The following is a 22721-nucleotide window of genomic DNA, read 5'->3' as shown; positions in this document are numbered from 1 at the left end:
CAATCCCCGCCTCCTGTCCCTGCCTAGCCCACTCCTGTGACCAGAGATGCAGCATCGGTGGGCCTGGGCCCACCATCCTGTCTACAGTTCTCAGGCAGTAAGCCACATTCCCACAAAAAGCAGCCACACTGCTACCTCCTCAGCTGCTGGCTGGGCCTCTCTGAGCCCCTACCACTCTCCAAGAGGGTAACACGTTTTCCTGAGCACTGATTTGGCCAAGGGTGTGGTTAACAAGTTCTCCCCCTGGGCTTCCCCTACCTCTGGCTACTCTTCCTTCCCAACTTCCGTGTCCCATCTCTCACCCCTCCCTTGCTAATTCATCATCCCCAACTTCCCAGCTTCCACGGGTATAGACTTGGCTCCTCCTGCCATCCAGGATTATCTCTTCTATGGGGAGGCTGCAGAGAAGCCAGACCAGGCTTTGTGGCTCTGGCACTGGTCCCCACAAGCCCACCCAGCCCTTGTGATCCTGAATTAGAACCCCAAACCCACCCTTTGGGCCCCACAGGCTCTGCATGCCTGCAACCCTGCCCTTGGCCAAAAACAAAGGTCTGCGAGGAGACGTGCCCAGAGTCAGGCTGGTAAGAGGTGCCAGGGTTCAAGGCTCCTGTGGTCCTTTCTACCCAGAACAAGCTCTACCCAATGACACCCCGATACTAGTTTCACCCAGACTGACCAGGGCCTGTGCCATCCTCTCCCCTCAGGCCTTGGCCAGAAGCTAATATGGTGCTCTTCTTCAGAGCTGGGCCTGTCTTCCTCCTAAACCTCTAGGGTTGGGAAGACAGCCCGGACCTCGCACAGGATCACCAGTGATGGTGCCTTCATACTCTCTTTGCGGCAGCCCTCAACCTTCTGCTCATCAGAGTCACCTGGGGCTGGGGGTAAGGTATTAACAAAAAAAGTACTGGGCCTGAGTCCAGTCCCCCGAGAGTTTCATGTGATCTGAGAGCTGACCGGCACCGAGATTTTTTTAAAGTTTCCCCAGGGGATTCTAAAATGTAGCTTAGAACCACTGATTCTGACCTTACAGATTTTGAACGATGTTTTCAAGAGAACAGGGCTTTCAAAATAATCCCAGGCCTGGGGACCCGAGTCCAGGCAGCTCTGTGCTGCACTGAGGTCAGGGGCATGAAGCAGGTGCCGGAAGCAGGGCCTGGCTCCCAAGCAACCTGTGGCCCTTGGCCTCCAGGTCTGTAACGGGTCCCCTGTAGGTCCAGAAAGCAATGGAGGTGGGGTGCAGTAGGAGTGAGGAAGAAAGGAAAGAGCACAGAGGGAGGAGGAAGAGCTGTCCCCCACAGCGCTGTGACTTCTGACATGCTTTGACTTAATGGAGAGAGAATTTCACATGGAAACAGCAGAAGAGATTTGCAGCCACAAAGAGCCATGGCCCCTGAAGCCAAATTCAGAGGACAATTGCGTGTGGGTGGGTGGGTGGGAGGGGAGAGGAACAGAGGATAGTCGGGCAAGCCATGACAGGGGCCTCGAGAAGCTGGGTCACAGCAGTCGATGGGGGAGGGATGAGGGGCTTAGGATTGACACCGTGGTCCCTTCCATCTGCAGTGCTCTAGGGCTTCTCTAAACCCTTCTGGACGTGTCATTTGATGCACACGACAGCCCTTGCTACTAGATGTGAACAGCCCAATCTCAGAGCTCAATCTCAAAGTCAACCCAGGTCTGTCCAGTCTCTCCATCTTGAAAGAACAGAAGGAGGCCCTGCTCTTCATATACTATCTCAGTTTGGGGCTTGTGGCAGGAAGAAGCCATCCAGAATTCCTCTGATCTCTTAGGGAAAGCCTCTGCCTCCTTGTAGGAATTACTATAAAAAATACTGAAACACGCCAAAGAAGTAAAACATTGCTCTTCCCACCACTGCGTTCCTACCAGCCCCTCTGCCAGTATCCCAGGGCAGAGTCACAGTCTCACCAGCTAGAATCACAAAGGAGGGTAAGGGTTGCTTTACAGGCTGATGGCAAGACCGGTAAGGCAGGCCAGGCTGAAGTAGCCCCAGCTCCAGAAAGATGGATAGAGTCACGGGAGCCAAAGGCAAAGCTTGGTGAATGGCAAGGAAATGCAAGGGGGGTCCAGATGGCCCTGCAGACTGTTCCCCAGTGGTTTTACCTCCAAGCCCCTGTAAACCTCTCTAACCCCTTCCTGTAGGTGGGTGAAGACCTCCTTCCTTCCCTCCTTATTCTCAAGGGTCTTCATTCCCTTCTAGAATCCAAGGAACTGCCCTCGACCCCAATTACACACATGCCACACATCTGGGGCCCTCAGCTGTGTCCACAACAAGGGTCCCCGGCCCTCTTGGCCACAGCTGAAGGGCCCGGGGGCCAGCCCCTGTTCCAAGCTAGCCAACTGAAATCTGCCCCCAGGAACCTAGAACCAAGAGGAGCTGCTGACATTCTTTCAGGGTGTTGGCTCGGGAAATGATGTGAGGAGAGCCTGAGGCAGCCACATTACAACCTATACATGTGAAGAGGCAGTGAAGGTTCGCCTTCTGAGGGAGAAGCAGGCCTGAGAGAGAAGCAGTGGGGAGACAGAGGCAGAGAGGTAGTTCCTGCCAGCCCCTGGCTCCCACTCTTTTCAGGGAGGTACCCCTATGCTTACACCTCTTGCTGGTATAAGAGGTTCCTCTCATTTTCCATCTACAAGCCCTCACACAGACATAGACCACCTCTTACCTCTCTTGCTTTCTAGAACCAACTGTTTCCCTGAGCACTGGGGCAACCTGAGCCACTGTTTCCTAGAGAAAACCCCCTCTGTCAGAAATGCCTGCTGTTACTTTCTGACCCCGCAGGGGACTCTGACCCACTTGGAGAATAAAATTTGGAACTCTCTGCCCTGCAGTCATCTTCTGATCAAAGTGGAACAAGATCAGCCACCACCCCCGAGACATGTCTGATCTTAACAAGTACCTGTTTTCTATTCTGAAAGAATGCAACACAGGGAGTTTCTTCAACAAATGAGAATTTGAATAAATTCAGTGAGATGACAACCTTCTCTTTTTTGCCTCCAACACCCCTTTTTGTAAGGCTTACAAGGTAGGGAAGAGAGATGGGGGTGGTTCTCCTTTTAAAATACAACAAAATAGGGGTGCCTGGGTGGCTCAGTCTGTTGGGCATCTGCCTTCAGCTCAGGTCATGATCCCAGGGTTCTGGGATCAGGCCCCATGTGGGGCTCTCTGCTTGGTGGGGAGTCTGCTTCTCCCTCTCCCTCTGCCGCTCCGCTCCCCCTGCTTGTGCTCTCTTGCCCTCTCTCTCTCTCTTTCTCTCAAATAAATGAATAAATAAAATCTTTAAAAAAAACCCACACAAATATAATCATTTATTTTAGTTTCTTTTTTAAGTTAGTTTTTTTTTAATTAAAAAAAAATGATGCCCTCCATTTATTAATGATTCTGGAATCTCCAACCAGATACTCGCTGTCATGCGAGGGGGTGTGTCTGGCAGAGGCTGCCTGAGCAGGTCTTCCCAGCAAGCAAGGCTGAGTGGGGCCTGGCTTCCGACCAAGCCCCGCCCAACTCCATTCCATCCTCATGGCACCTCCCACTTTCTTTGGGCCAGGCTCCCTCAGTCCCCCTCCAGCAAATGTTTATCCCTGCCTTTCACCCTCAAGGGGTCTTTGCCCCCAACCTTCTTGCCCCTCCTTTCTGCCCATCTCAGCCTCCAGGTCCCTTGCACGCAGCCGTCCTTCACCGCTCATGGCCACGCGGCCTCATCCTTGCTCTGCCCGCCTGCGGCCTCCTCTGTGCACCAGAACCAGTGACTTCACGGCTTTCTGAGATGAGTGACTGTCTTCCCAGTAGAACTGCCATCATGTGAGGGCAGTCCCTGAGCTTAGACACAAGGGGACCGGAAGAGCCACATGGCACAGCTTTCAAAGCCTTCCTGGAGGCAGGCACTACCCCAAATTCCCTCTCTGGCCTTGTCTCCCCTACAGCCCTCCCCAAACTCAGTTACATGCCTTATTCATCTTTCTGTGAAGCAACCCATCCCCAAGCGCCCCAACCCCAGCACACCTGGCGCAGAGCAGATACTCAAATATTTTTGTTGACTTAAAACCACAAACACCCATTGGGTTGAATCAATATTATTCTTTTCAGGGACTTGAGAGAGAGAAAGAACCACCTGCTGGGATCTTGGCACACCCAGCATAGCCTTGGTTGAATGTTGACCCCCAAGGACACATCCGTGAGGCTGTGAGGTCTTATAGCCCTAATGCCCATGGCCACGCAGAGCACAGCCCGGACACATCAGAGTCTGTCCAAGCTGCCGCAGGAGGAGCCCAGGAGCACTGTCTTGGAATGTATCCTTGGACAACAAACAGAGTGAAGGCACTTTATTATTCAAGCCAGGACACTTTCGAGAGTGAACTGGAAATTATTCTGGAACTATTCCACAGAAGCGGGCAGGAGGGTCGCCTGGGCAATCCATGATGTTCTGTGTCAAACCCTTCTAAAGAACATAAAACAGAGTGTTCTAAACAGAAGCACTTGCTAAACTCAAAATAGCTGAGGGCCAAGATGGTTTTATTTTAAAAGCCAATTGTGTTGTTGAAGAAAAGGCTATTCTCTCGGCCCATTTTGGCTATGGTGGGGGGCTGCTTGGGGAATTGCACTGAAGACGTGTATGCTCCTGGGCCGGGGGTTTTCTGAAAACAGAGCAGAAAACAGGGACTGATGAGACCATGTCTCCAACACTCAGGGGCCCCCTGAGGCCAGCTGTGGGCTCAGCCCTCACTGGCAAATCCCTACTGGGGAAGATGAGGGTCACGCCCAACTACGCTGTGGCCTGGGGCACCTTGACTTGGAGCCGGTCCTTGAACAGAGGCCTGCTCCCATCCATGGCTTTCTCCAGGACTCCAGAAGGGTCAAGAGAAGGGCAGACAAGCAAACACTGGCCTGAGCCTGCTAGGCAGCGGGCTCACATCCCACCTGCCCCTCAAGGCACACTTTCTCAGTGGGCACTCTGCCCAGACAGCTCCTGTCCCTAGGAACGCCATCGTCGTCCCCCACCCTGCCAAGTACCTAGTCTCGTGATAAGGTACTGTGGAAAATGGATTCTGAACCTGGGTGATTGACCTCAAAAAGTCCAGACTCAGGTTTCTGTACCTCAAAGTCTGCAGACCCCAGGGTCCAAAGTAGTCTCAAGGGATCTATAAGTTCTCATTTCTTAAAAGCCATGTTTTCCTTTGGATGAAATTCTTGAAAAAGTCATTTTGCCAATGATGTCAATGAAGATTCTCTTCTACAGTGATCAAATGTAACCGATGTCATTTCCATAGACTCAGGCAAAGACTTCGATTTCTTGGGTCAGCATTTCCCATGCTGGGGGACACGTACAGATTCTGGAAGCCCGAAGGGATTTTATCTCGGGTCTACTGGTGAAGCATCGGTGTTTGTGTGTGTGTGGCCCAGGGAAGGTTTTGACGTCAGACAGGCTTGAGTTAGAGTCCCCGTCTCACCACCAATGGCTGGGTGTGACCCTGGGCCCTGTGCTTCCTCAGCCTCACCCAAGACAGGAGGTAACGAGGCTTGCTGGAGGCCCTCCAGGGCGGAGAGCCCCAGTTTGGCAGTGATAGCTCTCGGCACATTAGCTACCGGCACTATTATTATTCCCTATTATCATGGGCTTGTCATTTCCATCCTTCTTTGCAGTGTGTTATCTCTCCAGGAGAGAGAGAAGGTGGAAATAGGATTACCCTGGAAGTGGGACAGGGTGGTCAGGCCAGAGTGGATGAAATCAGTTGCCCGCAGAAGCTGCGGTCAGTGACAGGATGTCTCCTCTGCCGAAAGCGGAGGAGCAGCCTGGAAATCTAATCAAGTCCTGGCCAGACGTCAAAGGAAGCCGAAGCCTTTGTTAGTGCTATTAATGAGGAAGCAACATGCGGGTGGAATCCTGGAAAACCAGCCCACAGAACAGCAGGTCTGTGGGCCTCGGTCTCACAAGGCTACCCCCCAGGAGGCTACCCGTGGTGGCTCTCAGACCTTGAGAACACCCGGCTCTATCCCCCAGCCCTGATTTCACTGTCACTGAGCAAACTTCGGATTGTCCTTGGCTTCAGTGAAGAGTTTCCTATAAGGGGAGACACCCCATAGAGCAAGTGGCTCCAGACCGCAGCTTGCCTTACTGGACACTTGGAAATTACTTGTAAAGCGCACCTTCTGGCTTCTCTATCAGCTTCCTGGGAGTTTGGTTAGCATAACTCCAGCTTCCTGAAGATGCTCAGCCTTGGGAGCTTAGACAGAAGTCTGTGTCTGGATCATGCTAATGCCACTAGGGTGCTAAGATCTACAGAAGGGACCCATCACCTCCTGCTGTTGGGTCTGTTTTTAATTTTACCAACAGGGACTCCCCAGTATTCCTCCAGATAAAGACCACAGTAACCCCACACCAGAGCTGGTAGCTCTGGAGAGAGATCTTCATGGCACTGGCCTGGGACACCCACCCTTCCTTGAACCACGGGGATGGGCCCATTTTCTTATAGGCAGAACTTGGATTTCTGTCTCCCCAACCACCTTCAGTAAGGCTACATACCAGTGAGTTCTGGGGACTTGCCAGCTGGGGTGCAGATGGGGAACAACAAGGCCATGGGAATTAAAACTGTCAGGATTTTTTAAAGAAAACTAGCCACCGTTCATAAGCTTCATATAGTGCTTTCGCAATTTTTCTTGGGTTTCTCTAGGTCTCTGAGGCTCAAACGCTGCTGCCATGTACCTGTGTCTCACTGGGGACTTGACCCCCTTTGCTGTCTTTCCTGAGTTCTTAGGGGCAGGATGACCATTCAGGCCATATTGGTCTCCTTTGGTTCAATAATAATGTTTCTGGTCTGAAGCCACACACACGCACCCCCAAAACCGTATACATAAAGAACTGTACGTGGACGGGGTCAGCCACCGCCCACTGCTTGCCTCAGTTCGTTAGATACATGTTCTCACAGAGCAGCCAGGTCACAACACTGATAGCTAATTACTATGCTGGATGTTGTCAACTGAACCCCAAATTCGGCCCCCATCTTTGTGTCTGGAGTCCCTCTGAGACTGAAACAGCCCGGGGGGCTTGCCAGATTTTTGAGCTCCACGTTCTTTCCCACCTCGACCAGCAATTAGATATATCTATATATACATATTAGAATTGTCTAGAACTCTAACCCAACCCCCATTGCCCTCCCCAACCCCAATCACAAGACCTACAAACATCATCTTTTAGAGTACTTACAGAACAAGCGGGCAGGAATCGAGGTACTTTGGATTGAAAACAGGAAGTAATAGAATTTATTGGAGGTATTTTCAAGTCGTAATGACCCGGTCCTGGGCCTTCACGCTATACGGGGGAGAAAAAGAGTTTTTTATGATTACTAATATTTGTTATATTTTAATGCTTTATTTACCTTCCACAAATAAACATACGGATCACTTGTGATAGGGTAGAAAAGTCCCTAGACTGGGGCTTGGAAGTTATGAAGGTATGCCCTAGCACAAGCCATTGTCAAGTGGGAATAATACTTGCTTTACCTGCCTTGTGGGTGTCTGAGACTGAGGCTTAAGTGACCTGTAAAAGCCCCCCGTGGTCCTGCCTGGACCTGCCGTCCCACACTGGCATAGCTCACTCTCTCCCTGTCCTTCAGACTGTTAACGACTGCTGCTTTGAGTTGTTAACTTCCTAGAACTCACGTGTTCTTTCGTAGGAGTATAGTGTGTGTTATCTTAGTCTAAACAAGTCTTTATAGCGATTTGCTGACAAAAGCACAACGCTATGATATTCACATAGAATGAACACAATTTTTAAAAGACAATCATTCTAATAGAAAAATTAGTAAAAGGCAATTCACAAAGAGGAAATATAATTATTCATATAGGAAATGGGGGGGCTTTAACCTCATTAATAACCAAATAAATTTTCACTAAAATAAGGGTATGATTCTTGTTTCTGGGTCTAAAAAATTCACAAAGAAAGAAAAAGGAATAAGGGGGAAGGAGAAAGGGGGAAAAGAAAAGAAAGAAGAAAACCCCCAAATCTTAACCACCAGCATGGACACTCCTCTAGGATTCTGGTGCAAGCACAAATTTGCTTAGCTTTTGTGGAGGGCAATTTGGTAAGATATGAAATGGCTTGTAAATGTCCAGCCTATCCAGAGGGAGAGAAAGGAGGCTGGTTACCAGACTGCTTCAGGAATCAAGAGACAAATGAAGAGTCCTGAGCCCACATACAGCAGGGAAAATGGAAAGGGTCCAAACATCACGGTGGATCATGTGCACAAGACGTTAACCTCTTATTTTTTTTTTTTTTTTGGCAGTTTACTCTTTCTCTCCCATTTTAAAATACCTGTACTATTTGATAGACATGAGTCATTCTGCATGATGTCTGGGATCTGTTCTCAAATAATGCAGGGACTAGGGGAAGTGGGTGGGAGGACACACTGACCAGGAGCCACAATTGTTGGATGGGTACGCGGGGGCTTGCTGGAGGATTGTGTTTGTGTGGTTACACGTCTAAAGTTTTTACAGTACAAAGAGAGGAGGTATGTTTATTATTCTGACCCAGCAAGTCCACATTTAGGAGTTCATCTTAAGAAAACAATCGAGAATGGATGCAAGTATTTGGAAATCAACTAAATCACCGATAATGTGTGTCTGGGTAAATACATCGTGATTCTTCCATCCAGCTGTCTAGTGATGAATTGTTACAGACATAAAGCTACTCCCAAATACTGTTAAGTGCAAATGCAAACTTAAAAAAAAAAAAATGTGCCCCAAAACATGGGGAATGGAATGCTTGCTTACTGTTTTCCCCAGGTGGCAGGATGTTGTTTAAAAAGAACTTCTTTTATCATAAGAATAGTAAGAACTATTCCTCTTACCTGCATTTTCTAATTTTTCTACAATGGACTTGAGCGCTCTTGAGATATGAAAAAAAAATTACACCTACCGTATAGATAAACGAATGTGAAAAATGAGCAAAGGAAAGAAAGATAAAATATACAATAAGGCTAGAACAGAGAACCGTGTCCTGTGAGACCTTTCTCGTAGGTAAGGCTGGGCTGCAAATGAGCCCATCAGATACAGCGAACAGGTGCCCAGCTGCAGACCCACCGAGGGAGTTCAGAACCAGGCTTTCCCTTGTTCCCTCCCGTGGGTGGCAAAGCCGTGTCGTTGGGGCTGCCATTCTCAATTACTCCTCCGTGAATGGAGTCTGTTATTAACAGTCAAGTGCAAGTCGGAAAATCAAGGGATGGATACGCCTCATAATTCTACAGCTCATGGCAGAGAGATGAAAACAGTAATACTTTGAAACTGATGCCTATGTGGGACAGAGATCACTATGGGGGTGAGGCTTTCTCTGTGCACTGACCTATACACTCCCACCGGAGAAATCTGAGCTGCCATAAAAGCCAAAGCATAGAAATCCAGGGGAACCCGATAGGAACAGTCACTGCGACACTCTCCACCCTCGGTTTGGCCATAATAACCGCAGTACTTTCACATCCGAATGGTCGCTGTGGCAAAAGATGCTGCTAGGTGTGCTACCATTGACTCTATGCCTACAGCAGCCCCTTACAGGATGGCTAAGAAATGCCACTGCATGGCCCCTTTCCGCCAAGCCTGATGTGGCTTCCCTTTCTGAGTTTCCAAATCATGAGCTCCTTCAGAGTCCAGGTGCCAGGTTTGGTGAAGCACTGATATAGGCCTGTGCCACCCAGCAGCCTCCCTGTACAGGCTTGGGGGCTGGGTCATCTAAATCCAAGGGCCTAAGACTTGGGGCAGAAAGAAATGACTATATGCTATTTGCCCCACATGTGTCTGATGCAATCTTTCAAAGAGGCAACATTAGGGAAGTGGATCCAGGCCCAAATTCATATTCCAGAAGCCACAGGAATGTTCTAAGTGAAACGTTAACGATTGGGCCAACATCCTGCAGTAGGTGGGCGGCAGCTCCGGCAGACTCCCTACTTTGGAGGTAAATGTGAGTGGGCAGTGCAGGAATGGGGGGAAGGGAACACCCAGCATGGCTCAGAATGTGGGTTGAGAAAATGGATCCAGATCGATGGGAGGGTGTTTAAAACAAGAATATTTGACTGGTTAGGAGGGTTGCTCCCTCAGTTACTGGGAATCAATGAGCATGACCTGGAACTTTGGTTCACATTGTGTGGGATGCACGGGTGAAGGGCAGCTCCCAGGTCCACCAAGCAGTACTAAGCACCTGTCACACTAATCAGATGAGCCATTTCTTAACCCTTGTTTTGGTCAGGGTCATGATTTGGCAACTCTGGGTTTCCCGAAGCTACGCCTTTCAAAGACCACTGACATTCGGAGCCAAGAGCGAACAGAACTGTCACCTTCCTAGGGTCCCAGGACCTTCTTCCAAAATAAACTACAGGAAACCTTTCATAGTTACCCACTCTTCTGTTCTGGGGCATGATTACATCTCAACCCTCCTGACAAGATGATAATTATCTTTCTCTTCCCTTTGAAAAAGTCATTGAGTTTCTACTCAAGAGCCACTTTAAGCAACGGGAGCTACAGGGATGGCACAAATAAATAGAATACTACCTTCAACCTCAGAGGAGCTTATAGTCCAGGGAGGGATTCTTTTTATCCCAAAAGGTGCGAGGAGCAAGGACAGACCTGAGGGAGGGCTGAGCTAACTGCCTGGCTTCAAGACTCTACACCAGGCCCCGCTGTTTCCGGTCTGTGCCAAGTGCTAAGTGTGATCTCTGGGCCATGGGATGGTGCCAAGGGCGGCCACTTTCTACTTACTACAAAGGGCTCAGAATGCATGGGCCCTACTGACTTTTCTGGAGTGCTCCTAGGACGCTGTCATACCATGAAGGAGCTTCCCAATGGCAGATAACTCTCAGTACCATTGTAGGTCTTTGGTAAGCCCTGCCATGCCTCCATGGAGCCCACGTCTCCTCTGGGGCTGGGGGAGTGGGACTGGTTCACCTACGCCACACTGCTCTGGAACTAAGAGGTGTATCACTCTGGGGCATCCCAGAGCAGCAAAATGCTAACCAAGTACCTCTGAAAGACTGTGCAAGGGTAGGTGCAATTATCCCAAGTTATTATGTGTTGAATTGTGATCCCCTCAAAATCCACAAATCCTACACATTTATTGTGTTGAATGGTGTCCCCCCAAAATTCACAGCTCCTGTCAATTTTGAATTACTAGTACCTCATAATGTGACCCTCTATGGATATAGGATCCTTACAGATGTAATTATTTAGGATGAGACCATTAGGATGGGCCTTAATCCGATATAATGCTATCCTTCATCAAGAGGGGAATTTAGGACACAGAGACACGCACACAGGGAAAACACCATGCAAAGACGAAGGTGGAGGGCTACAAAACAAGGGAGGTCAAAGATTGTCAGCATACCACCAGAAGCTAGGAGAGAGGAATGGAAGATACTTTCCCTCCCAGCACTCAGAAGGAACCAACACTGCCGGCATGTCCATCTTGCACTTCCTCTAGAAATGTGAGACAATAAATTTCTGTTGCTTAAGCCCCTCAGTTTGTAATGGTAGCCCTAGTAAATGAATACATAAGTGCTCAGCTCATTTCTTCATTCAGTCAGTATACAGTATACCCCACGGTGTGCTGGGAGTCGGGAATAATTCCCAACTCCCAATATCCATTGTCCATTGTAAGTCCATTATCCACTGTAAGTCTCCCAATATCCATTCTATCCCTTAGTATTAGAACAATTTTTAATGGGTGCAGGTCTACCCAACACAAAGGTTACATTTCCCAGCTTACCCTGAAGCTGGGTGTGACTGGATGACTAATTTCTTGGCTATAGGACAGAGGTGAAGAGGTGTGTATGAATTCAGAGCATCCCTATGGAGAGGGCAGCTTATCCATCTGCCCCACCCTCTTGCCCCCTGTTTGGTTGGTCCCATGTTCTCTGCTCTCTGGGACCACGGGAACGGAAGCCACACTTAGCAGAGCAGCACGAAGAAATGCGATGCTGCTGGATTGCCTCACCAGCCCGGAACTGCCTACTGCGGGAAATTTATACAAGGCAGAAATCCGTTCTTCTCCCATTTATAATGTTGTTATTTGGGGTCTCTGTTTCTAGCAGCAGAACTCAGTCTTAACTGACATGATAGACATGTTCCCTACTCCCGTGGGGCTTACATTCTAGCAGGGAATATGTATATATATGCCATGCCAAAAACATGACAAATGTGTGGCATATGACACAAAGGGGCATACAGGATGCTGTGGGATAGCATGTAAGAGGGTACACTCAGGAGCCTGAGAATCCCTTAAGGAAGTACAAATGAGCTAAGACCGAATGAGTAAGGAGGGGATAGAGTTTTCAGGGCAAGGGGCTGGAGGAAGCGTCTGTACAGAAGCTGTAATAGGAAAGGTTAGGGAAAGCTACCCAGGGAGGAAGATGCCATTCATTTTAACCATTCAGTCAAATTCACTGCATTGCAAAAATAAAATAAAATGTGCATAGGCTCCTGTCAAAAAAAAAAAAAAAAAAGTTAGGGACCTGAAATTCAATTTTCTCTGGACAGTTACCACTTCACTGGTTTTTACACATGTATTAACACTAAGAACCATTTATGGTTTAACTGCAGGTGTAAAATGTTCAATGTCACCCTTGTATTCCCAACCTCTGCAAACCATCCGCCTCTGCAAACTGGGTTTGCGGGTTTTGGGGCACCTCTCCAGCCGGCTCTGTGGCTGCCCACTGCCGGCTCCCCTGGCTCCCTCGCCACTGCCAGGGCAGCTGCCCATCCCTGCCCTGTCTCTAGCTCAGTACCCACTCTGGTCACCAGTGCTCATGTAACAGTTGAGAACTTGAGGCTGGGTGGGGGTTACAAACACACAATTGAGCACCTGGGTTGTAGGATCCAGAGCCAGTTACTGACCTTGCTTCTCACTGCTGGGAGGTATCACCACTCAGCTCTAAACTATTTTTCTTTAAAAATCACAAAGCTAAAGGGAACATAGGAAAAGCACAAAGTCTGTCCCCACTGATCCGAGGTACAACTTCTCTTTCCCTTGAAGAGACAAAAGGTCAGAAATAAAATGTATGGCCCCAAATGTCCACCTATACACATGTAACACACAAGTAATAAGCAGCATAAATTGAAATTATTAGATGGGGTGGTAAAAGGATCTCCTCTAAATTTGGCGACATGCGTGTAATAGCTGGAACACGTTCCCCCCCAAAAGAAAACAGGTGCCCCAGCAGGGACAGCAGACTCCTGTGTGGAGGTGGGCACAGAGACAAGCCGGAGCTGCCTGTCTGGGAATTCAAGAGGAGGCCTGTGGCAGAGCGTCTGCAACTCATGAAATTCTAGAATTCTGTAACCGCTGGGCTACGGGTTCACAGGAGAGAGAAAGGAGACATGCGTGCCGTTGAGTAGGGTAGACGCAAAACTTTCAGGCCAAAAGTTATTCACATTTGCGAAATTAGGAATTGACCATACCTCTTAAGTGTAGCTCGATACTGTTTACTCCTGCCGAGAGAGAAACCACAGCAGACCGGGGTTCCCGGCGCGGGCCGGAGGTGCGGGCCGGAGGTGCGGGCCGGTGGGCAGACAACACTCAGTGATCACCAACCTGCCCACCATAAAAGCGCGGCCTTTACAGGAATGCACCTGCTGGGGCCCCCGGGCAATTCAGCATGGCTGTAGGTGTTCACCGGACCCATCCTCCCTTTTCTACCTGATCCCAGGGCCCCACCAGCCTTAGAAATCTAAGGCGGTACTTGCCCACAGGAACTTCGGCAAAGCCGGCCACTCCTGGTTGCGGGAATTGGCCCAGTGCAGACACGTGACTGTCACCTGGCCAGTCCAAAGAGCCTGTATTTTCACACTCAGGTGGCTAGGCAGGCAGGTGCGCACCTGGGACTGCTCATGGGTCCTCTTGCCCAGCTCATAAACAGAGTGTGCCCAACAGCCAGAGGAAGGTAAATCAGTGGCAAAAGTCCTAGAGGCTGTGTGCACCAATAAAGTCCATCCCACTTTTATGTTTTAATTGTTTGCTTAGCCAGTCCAGGATGCAAGTTCTGTCACTTGCAACTGAAAAAAGAAATCCTACCAATTACATTCTTTTTCCTCTACCCAGTCAAGATACTGTTATAAGAAAGGAGAGCAGGAAATTCTTCACACTTGCAGCTGAACAGGGATATATGACTCTCCTGGTGTTAATAACACTGAAAAAGTCGCACAAATTTTTTAGAAAGAAAAACTGCCAGGATATGTTTTCACTTAAAAAAAAAATCCTAGGGGCACCTGGGTGGCTCAGTGGGTTAAAGCCTCTGCTTTCGGCTCAGGTCATGGTCCTGGGATCCTGGGATCGAGCCCCGTATCAGGCTCTCTGCTCAGCAGGGGGCCTGCTTCCTCCTCTCTCTCTGCCTGCCTCTCTGCCTATCTCTGTCTGTGAAATAAATAAATAAAATCTTAAAAAAAAAAAATCCTAGTACATCTGTAGCTACATTTAAAAGGTTATATTTTTCAAAAATGTTACCTACCAGTGAACTCATCTTTGAGGAGATTGAGACCGGGACCTGCTTTAATCATCTTTCAGATTCCATTCAAGCAGAAATCAGTTTATGTTTGGCTTGATTCAATCTGACCATGTTTACTAATTATTTTTCTGTTCCTTGTGGAATTTCAAACTATCAGCTTAGGTTTTTAATTGAACTAATTTCATAAATGCAAAAGCAGCTGGAATAATTCAGCAGTCTTTCAGAGTGCTAGTCTTAATGCAAAGAGTATGGCACAGATCTGCTATCCCCTTTTCAAAATGCTATTAAATATGACTAAAACAGACAAATCATATAACGCTCATTCCTATCTGTACAGGCTCTTTCCTGTTTGTCTAATCCTTTCCTTGTTCTTTATAGGCTTGTTTGGTTTTAAGAAATACAGAAACATCTTGAAATATTTCTGACATCAAATAAAAGAAATTCATTTTCGCTTGACATTCTTAAGATTGTATTTCTACTGTCAGGAAAGGTGTGCATGTCTTTTTTTCACTTTATATACAATTGTGAGAATTAATAACTGTAAAGAATCTGCTCAGCAAATCACTGGAAGTTCCAAATCATGTGAATGACTGCGTCCTAATTAAGTAGTAGTAGTAAGTGGCGCTGTTTTTATTTAAGTAACAAAATATTTTTATGTTGACTATTTTGATGGCACTTATTCTCAGACACGACTACCTTTTTTCTTTTTCTTTTTTTAAACGCTACCTCTTTTCTGACTTTTCTTTTCTTTTTTTTTTTAAGAGGGAGAGAGGGTGTGTCCATGAGTGGGGGGAAAGGGCAGAGGGAGAGGGAGAAAGGGAATCCCAAGGAGGCTCCACGCTGGGTGCCAGCCCATGCCAGGCTCGATCTCTCTACCCTGGGATTGTGACCTGGGCCAAAATCAAGAATCCGTTGCTCAACCAACTGAGCCACCCAAGTACCCTGCCTCTTCTCTGACTTCTAAAGCTTATATTTTGAAAAACTATAAAAGCAATGGAAAAGAAAGGAAGTAAACAACCACCCTTAATCACAACACCTCAGCACAGCCACTAAATGGATTTTGGTGCCTTTCCTGCTTTTTACACACATAATTCTTCCTACATGGCTGCTGTTGTCATCTTGTTACTATAAGTAATCCCTTCATGATATCTTTGTATAGATGAATTATTTCTGCACAAGATCATTACTTTAGGAGAGTTTTCTTAAAATGGAATCAGCAGGCCACGAGATAACATACTGCCCAATTACCTTTCAAGGGGTTGTATTGTCTACGCTGCCACCAGCAATACACGAGAGCAGCACTAGCCCCATACAGACCACATGCCAAGTAGATACTGGGGGAAAAAGGCTGGGAAAAACAGAATCTTCCTTAGTCCCCTTTATTTAAGTCATCATTGTCCTCAGTATATTCAAAAAGTTGTGCAGAATCTCTGATGTCCTTAACACCCACACTTGGAAAGACATTCAAGAAGGGACAAAATCTATGCAATCTTTTGGTGGGTCTAGAGATTTATTTTGGTCATTTATGAGAGCAATTAAATCAATTAAATAAAGGGAAGGGTAAAGGGAGGAGAAACCATAAATGACAAGTGTTACTTTGTCCAATTCCCTTGGTTGAGAATGATCGGGATTTGTTGCAGTTTTCCCCTCTTTAAAACAATCCCATTATGAAGCAACTGTACCTTTAGGTCTTGGGATTTGTGGAGCTTGGTCATTATTATCAAGGTGCTGAAAGGTTGCATTTTCATGGATGTAAAAAGGACCTTTTTATTTATGATGGGCCGTGACTCCTGGCGTCTATCCCAAAATACTCACATAAGTATCTTCCTCACAGTCTTGTGAACAAAACAGTTGTGCTGATCCACAACCAATTATTATTACTTCAACAATAACTGAAATAGCCAAAGACTATACAACCTTACATTGATAATCTGAAGATGAAAAACTATTTTCCAACCCAACAGATCCCTTACCAACAGCTTCTCTTGAGAGCTACCTACACTTTAGGGACAAAACGTAATTCACCAACTGAATCCATAACACAAACAAGAAGACTGCGGGCTTTTATCGTTGTTGTTGTTTTGGTTTGGTTTGGTTTTTTGTTTATTTTTTTAAGATTGACTTACTTATTTGAGAGAGGGAGTGTGTACACATGGTGGGGGGAGGGGCAGAGGGAGAGAGAGAGAATCCCAAGCAGACTCCGCACTGAGTGTGGAGCCTGACATAGGGCTTGATCTCACAACCTGGAAATCATGACCAGGAGATCGTGATCTGAGCTGAAATCAAGAGTTGGACACTTAACATACTGAGCCACACACTGAGCGTCCAAGCTGCTGTGTTTTTTAACAAGGGAGAACAGCTGCTCCACACTGAGAGGACTTCAGGCACTTATGATCCTAGAGGATCTTCAAATCCAAAGTTAATGTACTTTTTACAACTAAAAAACATGTAGTGATCTGATATGCATTCACATGGTCATTTACTTTCTCATGGTCTTTTAATGGGTTGCTCCTGGAGATTTTATGCATGAATGATTAAGAAATTTGAATGGACTACTTTTCTTTTTTTAAGATTTTATTTATTTGACAGAGAGAAAGAGATAGCGAGAGAGGGAACACAAGCAGGAAGAGTGGGAGAGGGAGAAGCAGGCTTTCTGCTGAGCAGGAAACCCAATGCAGGGCTCAATCCCAGGACCCTGAGATCAGTACCTGAGCCGAAGGCTGACACTTAACTGACTGAGCCAACCAGGTGCCCACAATGGGCTACTTTTCATATAAGGCATACCTATATGTATCCATCTTTTATAACTTGCCTCATTATCAAAAGGTTTAGAGTGACTCAGTGGGTGTCTATAGGCCATACTATATTGCACCAGATCTACAGGTCAGATTTCTGGTGACTGTAGGTATCAGGTATACCAACAATGAGGCAAACTGTCCTAAGTCAGTAGGACTCAAATGACACCACAGCCTTACCATGCAACTGTACACAAAACACATTTCAGAGGAACCAAAGAACTGTAAATTTTTTAAAGAATCAAAATGCCTAATACATGAAAGAAAATTAAAGTGAACATGTATCTGGGGGAATTTTTTAAGTGGTGGAAAAGACAGATTTCATTCATCCCTTCAACACATTTTCTGAGCACTGTACTAGGGTCCGGGCATTGATGAATAAGACAGTGTTCCCCCCACCCCCACCCCCACCCCCGTTCATGGAATTTACATTCCAGAAGGTGATGACAACCTCTCTAATTTGATGACATAAGCATTTTACACTTTAAATTTCTCTCTATATAAAAACACAAAACTCAAAGGCAAAATCCCTGGAAAGCTTCACCAAATACAAGTGCTAATATCTTTTTTGTTGATTTGTACAAACTCTATAGTGAAAAGAATGTTAAAACTCCACCCAGTAGATAACTGGGTAAAGACTTTGACCAGAAAGTATGCAGGAAAGACCACAAATAACTAATTAACAAATAATTAGAAAGTATAGTCTCAGATTCTACAGAGTAAATTAAAATAATGAGATACCATTCTTTTACTATCAAGTTAACAAATATTTTTAAAATTAAAGATAAACAAAATTTATACAAATTTTATGTAATGGTCGCTCCCTTGACTGCTGATGAAGATGTAAATGAATGTTAATACTTTTTTTAGAAAGTTTGGTAATATAGATGAAGAAGTCATATATCATCTCTAGTAAATACCATTTGTGATAATCCATAAAAAACGATGCCAAAACTTAGAAAAGATTTTATGAATTTTTATGTTAGCATCAGTCTCTTTTTTTTTTTTTCAGCAAAATAATTTTCTGAGTATTCAGTATTGTCCTTGCATAGCGAAGTGGTGAATGTAAACAAAATTGTCATAATACAGAAGAGTTCTCCAATAACTGATCTCTTACAAAATTATATCCTACTCAAGCATCTCTCCCTGCTTAATACTGGCATCCACCACTGCAGGTGTCTTTGTAAGTCAGTTTTTCTCTGTCAGCATTAAATGATATTTAATAATACACTGCAAATAAAATGCAAATCCAATTCAAAATGAAAATGTAAATTTTACTAAAAAATGTAAGATTTCATGAACTTGACGAAAATGATGGAGAAGTGCCCAAATCAACAGGAAAAGGCTTTCATTGCCCAATGAGGATCCAGCAAAGTTAAAGTAGCTAACAAAAAAAGAAAGACGATGACAAAGATTGTGACAGTATCAGCATTTCAGAAAAAATGATTTCAAATGTTAGAGGAGCTGCCCTTGGGAAAACTAATGATGCTCCAATAATACTTTTTTCTAAATTGTATTGTCTGTAATTTCATTGGAATGTCAAACATGATGTGAAGGATGTCCCTATACTATCACAAGATATTGTCAGAAAAACTAAACACAGCCTCCTTTTTAATTTAGGAATTAAAACATAGTTGTAATTATAGGATATTTTCCTAGTTTTTAGTTCAATTTCTTTTTTTTTTTAAGGAAAGACCGAATCAAACTTTATTGACTACTTTGAGATTTTGATTCTACTTAAAGTGGGTTCACTTTAATAGGCCTTTTTTGGGTCAAGTTATACTTGGATACTAAAGACCCATGTATATGGATGGTTCAGTGGGTTAAAGCCTCTGCCTTTGGCTCAGGTCATGATCCCAGGGTCCTGGGATCAAGTCTTGCATCAGGCTCTCTGGAGCCTGCTTCCCCCTCTCTCTCTGCTTGTCTCTCTGCCTACTTGTGATCTCTGTCTGTCATATAAATAAATAAAATCTTAAAAAAAAAAAAAGACCCCTATATATGGAATAATGGAAAACAAGATTAGCCCTCAAGAGGGGAATGGTTGAGGGACATGTGGGTAGCTCAGTCGGTTAAACATCTGACTCTTGATCTCAGGGTTGTGAGTTTAAACCCCAAGTTGGGCTCCATGATGGGTGTGGAGCCTACTGAGAAAAATAAAAAAAAGAGGGGGATGGTTGAATAAATTTTGATCTGATAACCAGATTATTTACCTAGTGAAAATAAAGTTTAAAGGAATTTGTAATAATATGAAAGTGAAACATGTATTAAGTAAACAAAAAGATATGAAATTATTGTGCACCATGATCACTATTTTTAAAATTGCAGAGAAAAAAGGAGAAAATTAACAATAATGACTGCATATAAGCAAGGACAAAATTTTTAAATATAATTTTCTATATTTTCCAAATTACCTATAATTTATTCATTTATTTTTACTCTAAATTTTTATATATTTTTACTTAAATTTCATGACATTTTATTAAATTTATATAGAAATACAGTTTTAAGAATCAATCAGAACTAGGGTACCTGGGTGGCTCAGTCAGTTAAGTGCCTGCCTCTGATTCAGGTCATGATCCCAGGGTCCTGGGATCGAGCCCTGAGACAGACTTCCTGCTCAACAGAGAGCCTGTTTCTCCCTCTGCTTGCCACTCTCCCTCTTCCCCTGCTTGTGTTCTCTCTCTCTCTCTCTCTCTGTCAAATACATAAATAAATAAAATCTTCTAAAAAATCAATCAGAACAAAAAGACATAATGAAAAAGAAGTCTGGTCTCATATCTCTCCAATTTCATTCCCTAGGACAACTGTTATTTGTGTTTTGTTTTCAAGAGTGTGTAAGAGCATAGGATGGTGAACGTGAACACAGCATTTCACTGAAATAACACTATACTGATTCATTCAGGCAACTGGCACTCTTAGAAACACCTTTGCACATATGTCTTAGGCATACATGTCTCTGATCACGTTCTAAAGAACCTAGGACAGGGCGCCTGGGTAGCTTGGTTGGTTAAGCTCCCAATTCTTGATTTCAATTCAGGTCATGATCTCAGGTGTATGAGATCGAGTCCCATGTAGTGTTCCACACGCTGGGCATGGACCCCGCTTAAGAGTCTCTATCCCCCTTCCTTCTGCTGAACCCCCTCTAAAAAGACAACTATTTTTAACTCAACTGCTCTTTTTTTTTTTTTTTTAAAGATTTTTATTTATTTGACAGACAGATCACAGGCAGAGAGGCAGGCAGAGAGAGAGAGGAGAAGGCAGGCTCCCTGCTGAGCAGAGAGCCCGGTGTGAGGCTCGATCCCAGGACCCTAAGATCATGACCTGAGCCGAGGGCAGAGGCTTTAACCACTGAGCCACCCAGGCGCCCCTAACTCAACTGCTCTTACAGAAGTTATCTTGAGGTGCCTGGGTGACTCAGTTGGTTAAGCATCTGCGTTCGGCTCAGGTCATGATCCCAGGGTCCTGGGATAGAGCCCTGCATTGGGCTCCCGGCTCAGCAGGTTCTGCTTCTCCGTCTGCCTCTGCATCCCCATTACTTGTGTGCACTCTCTCTCTCTCAAATAAATAAAATCTTAGATAAAGGGGGCACCCGGGTGGCTCAGTGGGTTAAAGTCTCTGCCTTCAGCTCAGGTCATGATCTCAGGGTCTGGGATCAAGCCCCGCATTGGGTTCCCTGCTTGGCAGGGAGCCTGCCTCCCCATCTCTCTCTCTGCCTGCCTCTCTGCCTACTAGTGATCTTTGTCTGTCAAACAAATAAATAAAATCTTTAAAAACAAAACAAAACAAACAAAAAAAAAACAGGGGCACCTGGGTGGCTCAGTCACTGGGCGTCTGCCTTCAGCTCGTCTGCCTTCAGCTCGGTTCCTGGTCCTGGGGTCCTGCGATCGAGCCCCACATCCGGCTATCTGCTCAGCGGGAGGCCTGCTTCTCCCTCTTCCATTCCCCCTGCTTGTGTTCCCTTTCTGGCTGTCTCTCTCTGTCAAGTAAATAAAAAATCAAAAAAAAAAAAAAAAAAAAAGAAGCTACCTTATCACTAAATAGTATGTTCATATTGTTATTTCTTAATTTATTTTTAGAAATTATCTGTTGATGGCCTCCTGGAATGAATGAAGATAAGGCATTTGCCCTGTCCATTATTCCTCTCTCCTTATCCACTCACGGTAGCCTTTCATTTTCTTTTTTTTTCAAATTAGCATTTCAATTGTTTTTAAAGATTATTTATTTATTTTAGAGAGATGGAAAGAGAGAGCTCAAGCAGGGGGAAGAGACAGAGGTGGAGGGAGGGAGGGAAAGAATCCTCAAGCAGACTCCCCACTAAGGGCAGAGCCTGACTCAGGGCTCGATCCCAGGACCCTGAGATCATGACCTGAGCTGAAATCAAGAGCCGGATGCATAACCAACTGAACTACCCAGGTGTCCCCAAAGTAGCATTTTAAATCCCTAAGCTATGTTTACTAAAAAAATATTATTCCTTGCAGAGCCAAGTTACATAATAGAATTCCTTTTCTTAGACAGTCTTTTGTTTTATCTGTAGTTAATTAAGTGCCTTGTCTTTTTCACTTGCACATTTTGCTATACATATATATATATTATTTTTCCCCATCATATCAGTTGTTCTTAAATCCTTTTCCCTTAGAAACATTTCTTCTGGAGTTTGCTAGTTTCTTTCTCAATATGGATTGGCTTCTCAGCTGCACAGTGATTCGCCTAGAACATCTTTTAACTGCTCTCCCAGTCTGGACCCACTTTGTCCTAGATCCCATGCCTCCCTCCTTCTGGATTTACTCCTTTGTTTAGCTGGGGTTTTCTGTTTGTTTTGTTTGTTTGTTTTTGTTTTTTATCACCAGTGGCATCTTTAAAAAGGGTATTCTGAAGGCAATTTTTATGAGTTCTTGCATGTTTGAAAAATGCCTTTATTTTGTCTTTACAATTGATTAGCTGAACACGGACTTCTAGGTTGAAAATAACTTTCCCGTTTTCCTCTCTCTGTGCATGCTAACTGGATTTTTTTTTTTAAAGATTTTATTTATTTATTTGACAGGCAGAGATCACAAGTAGGCAGAGAGGCAGGCAGAGAGGGGGAAGCAGACTCCCCGCTGAGCAGAGAGCCGGATATAGGGCTTGATCCCAGGACCCCAGAATCATGACCTGAGCTGAAGGCAGAGTCTGTAACCAACTGAGCCACCCACGTGCCCCGCTAACTGGATTTTTAAAAAATCTTCCCTCTATGCCCTGCATTCTGTTTTTCAACCAGGTTTCCATCCTTCTGTCTGCTTACTTCCATCTCTCATTCATGTTACAGGCTTTTCATACTTGCCTGGTAGAAACTTGGGTATGTGGCTGAGATATGTGGAAATTAGACAACTGGATGGTGAGCCACTCTTTTTTCCTGGGGTCCCCTGAATATCAGGATGTGGTTCTCTTTCCTCTAAG

The 22721-nt window shown here is 45.4% G+C and overlaps 1 protein-coding gene across 1 annotated transcript in view; it reads right to left on the bottom strand.

Annotated features, from left to right (window-relative positions):
- Positions 1–4533: 4533 nt before the first annotated feature.
- The window catches only part of LOC111155952 (sperm-tail PG-rich repeat containing 4), a 39676-nt gene continuing 21488 nt past the window's right edge, over positions 4534–22721 (bottom strand). The window contains exons 6-7 of the mRNA XM_022516434.1: positions 7218–7322; positions 4534–4650 (exon numbers count right to left, since the gene is read on the bottom strand). Coding sequence (XP_022372142.1) covers positions 4534–4650; positions 7218–7322 — 222 coding nt within the window. The remainder of the gene's footprint in view (positions 4651–7217; positions 7323–22721) is intronic.

The sequence above is a fragment of the Enhydra lutris genome, unplaced genomic scaffold, assembly GCF_002288905.1.
Source record: "Enhydra lutris kenyoni isolate GAN:26980312 unplaced genomic scaffold, ASM228890v2 scaffoldscaffold44, whole genome shotgun sequence".
Lineage (NCBI taxonomy): Eukaryota > Metazoa > Chordata > Mammalia > Carnivora > Mustelidae > Enhydra > Enhydra lutris.
Note: the sequence above shows the minus strand (reverse complement) of the source record. Positions and strands in the feature narration are given on the sequence as shown.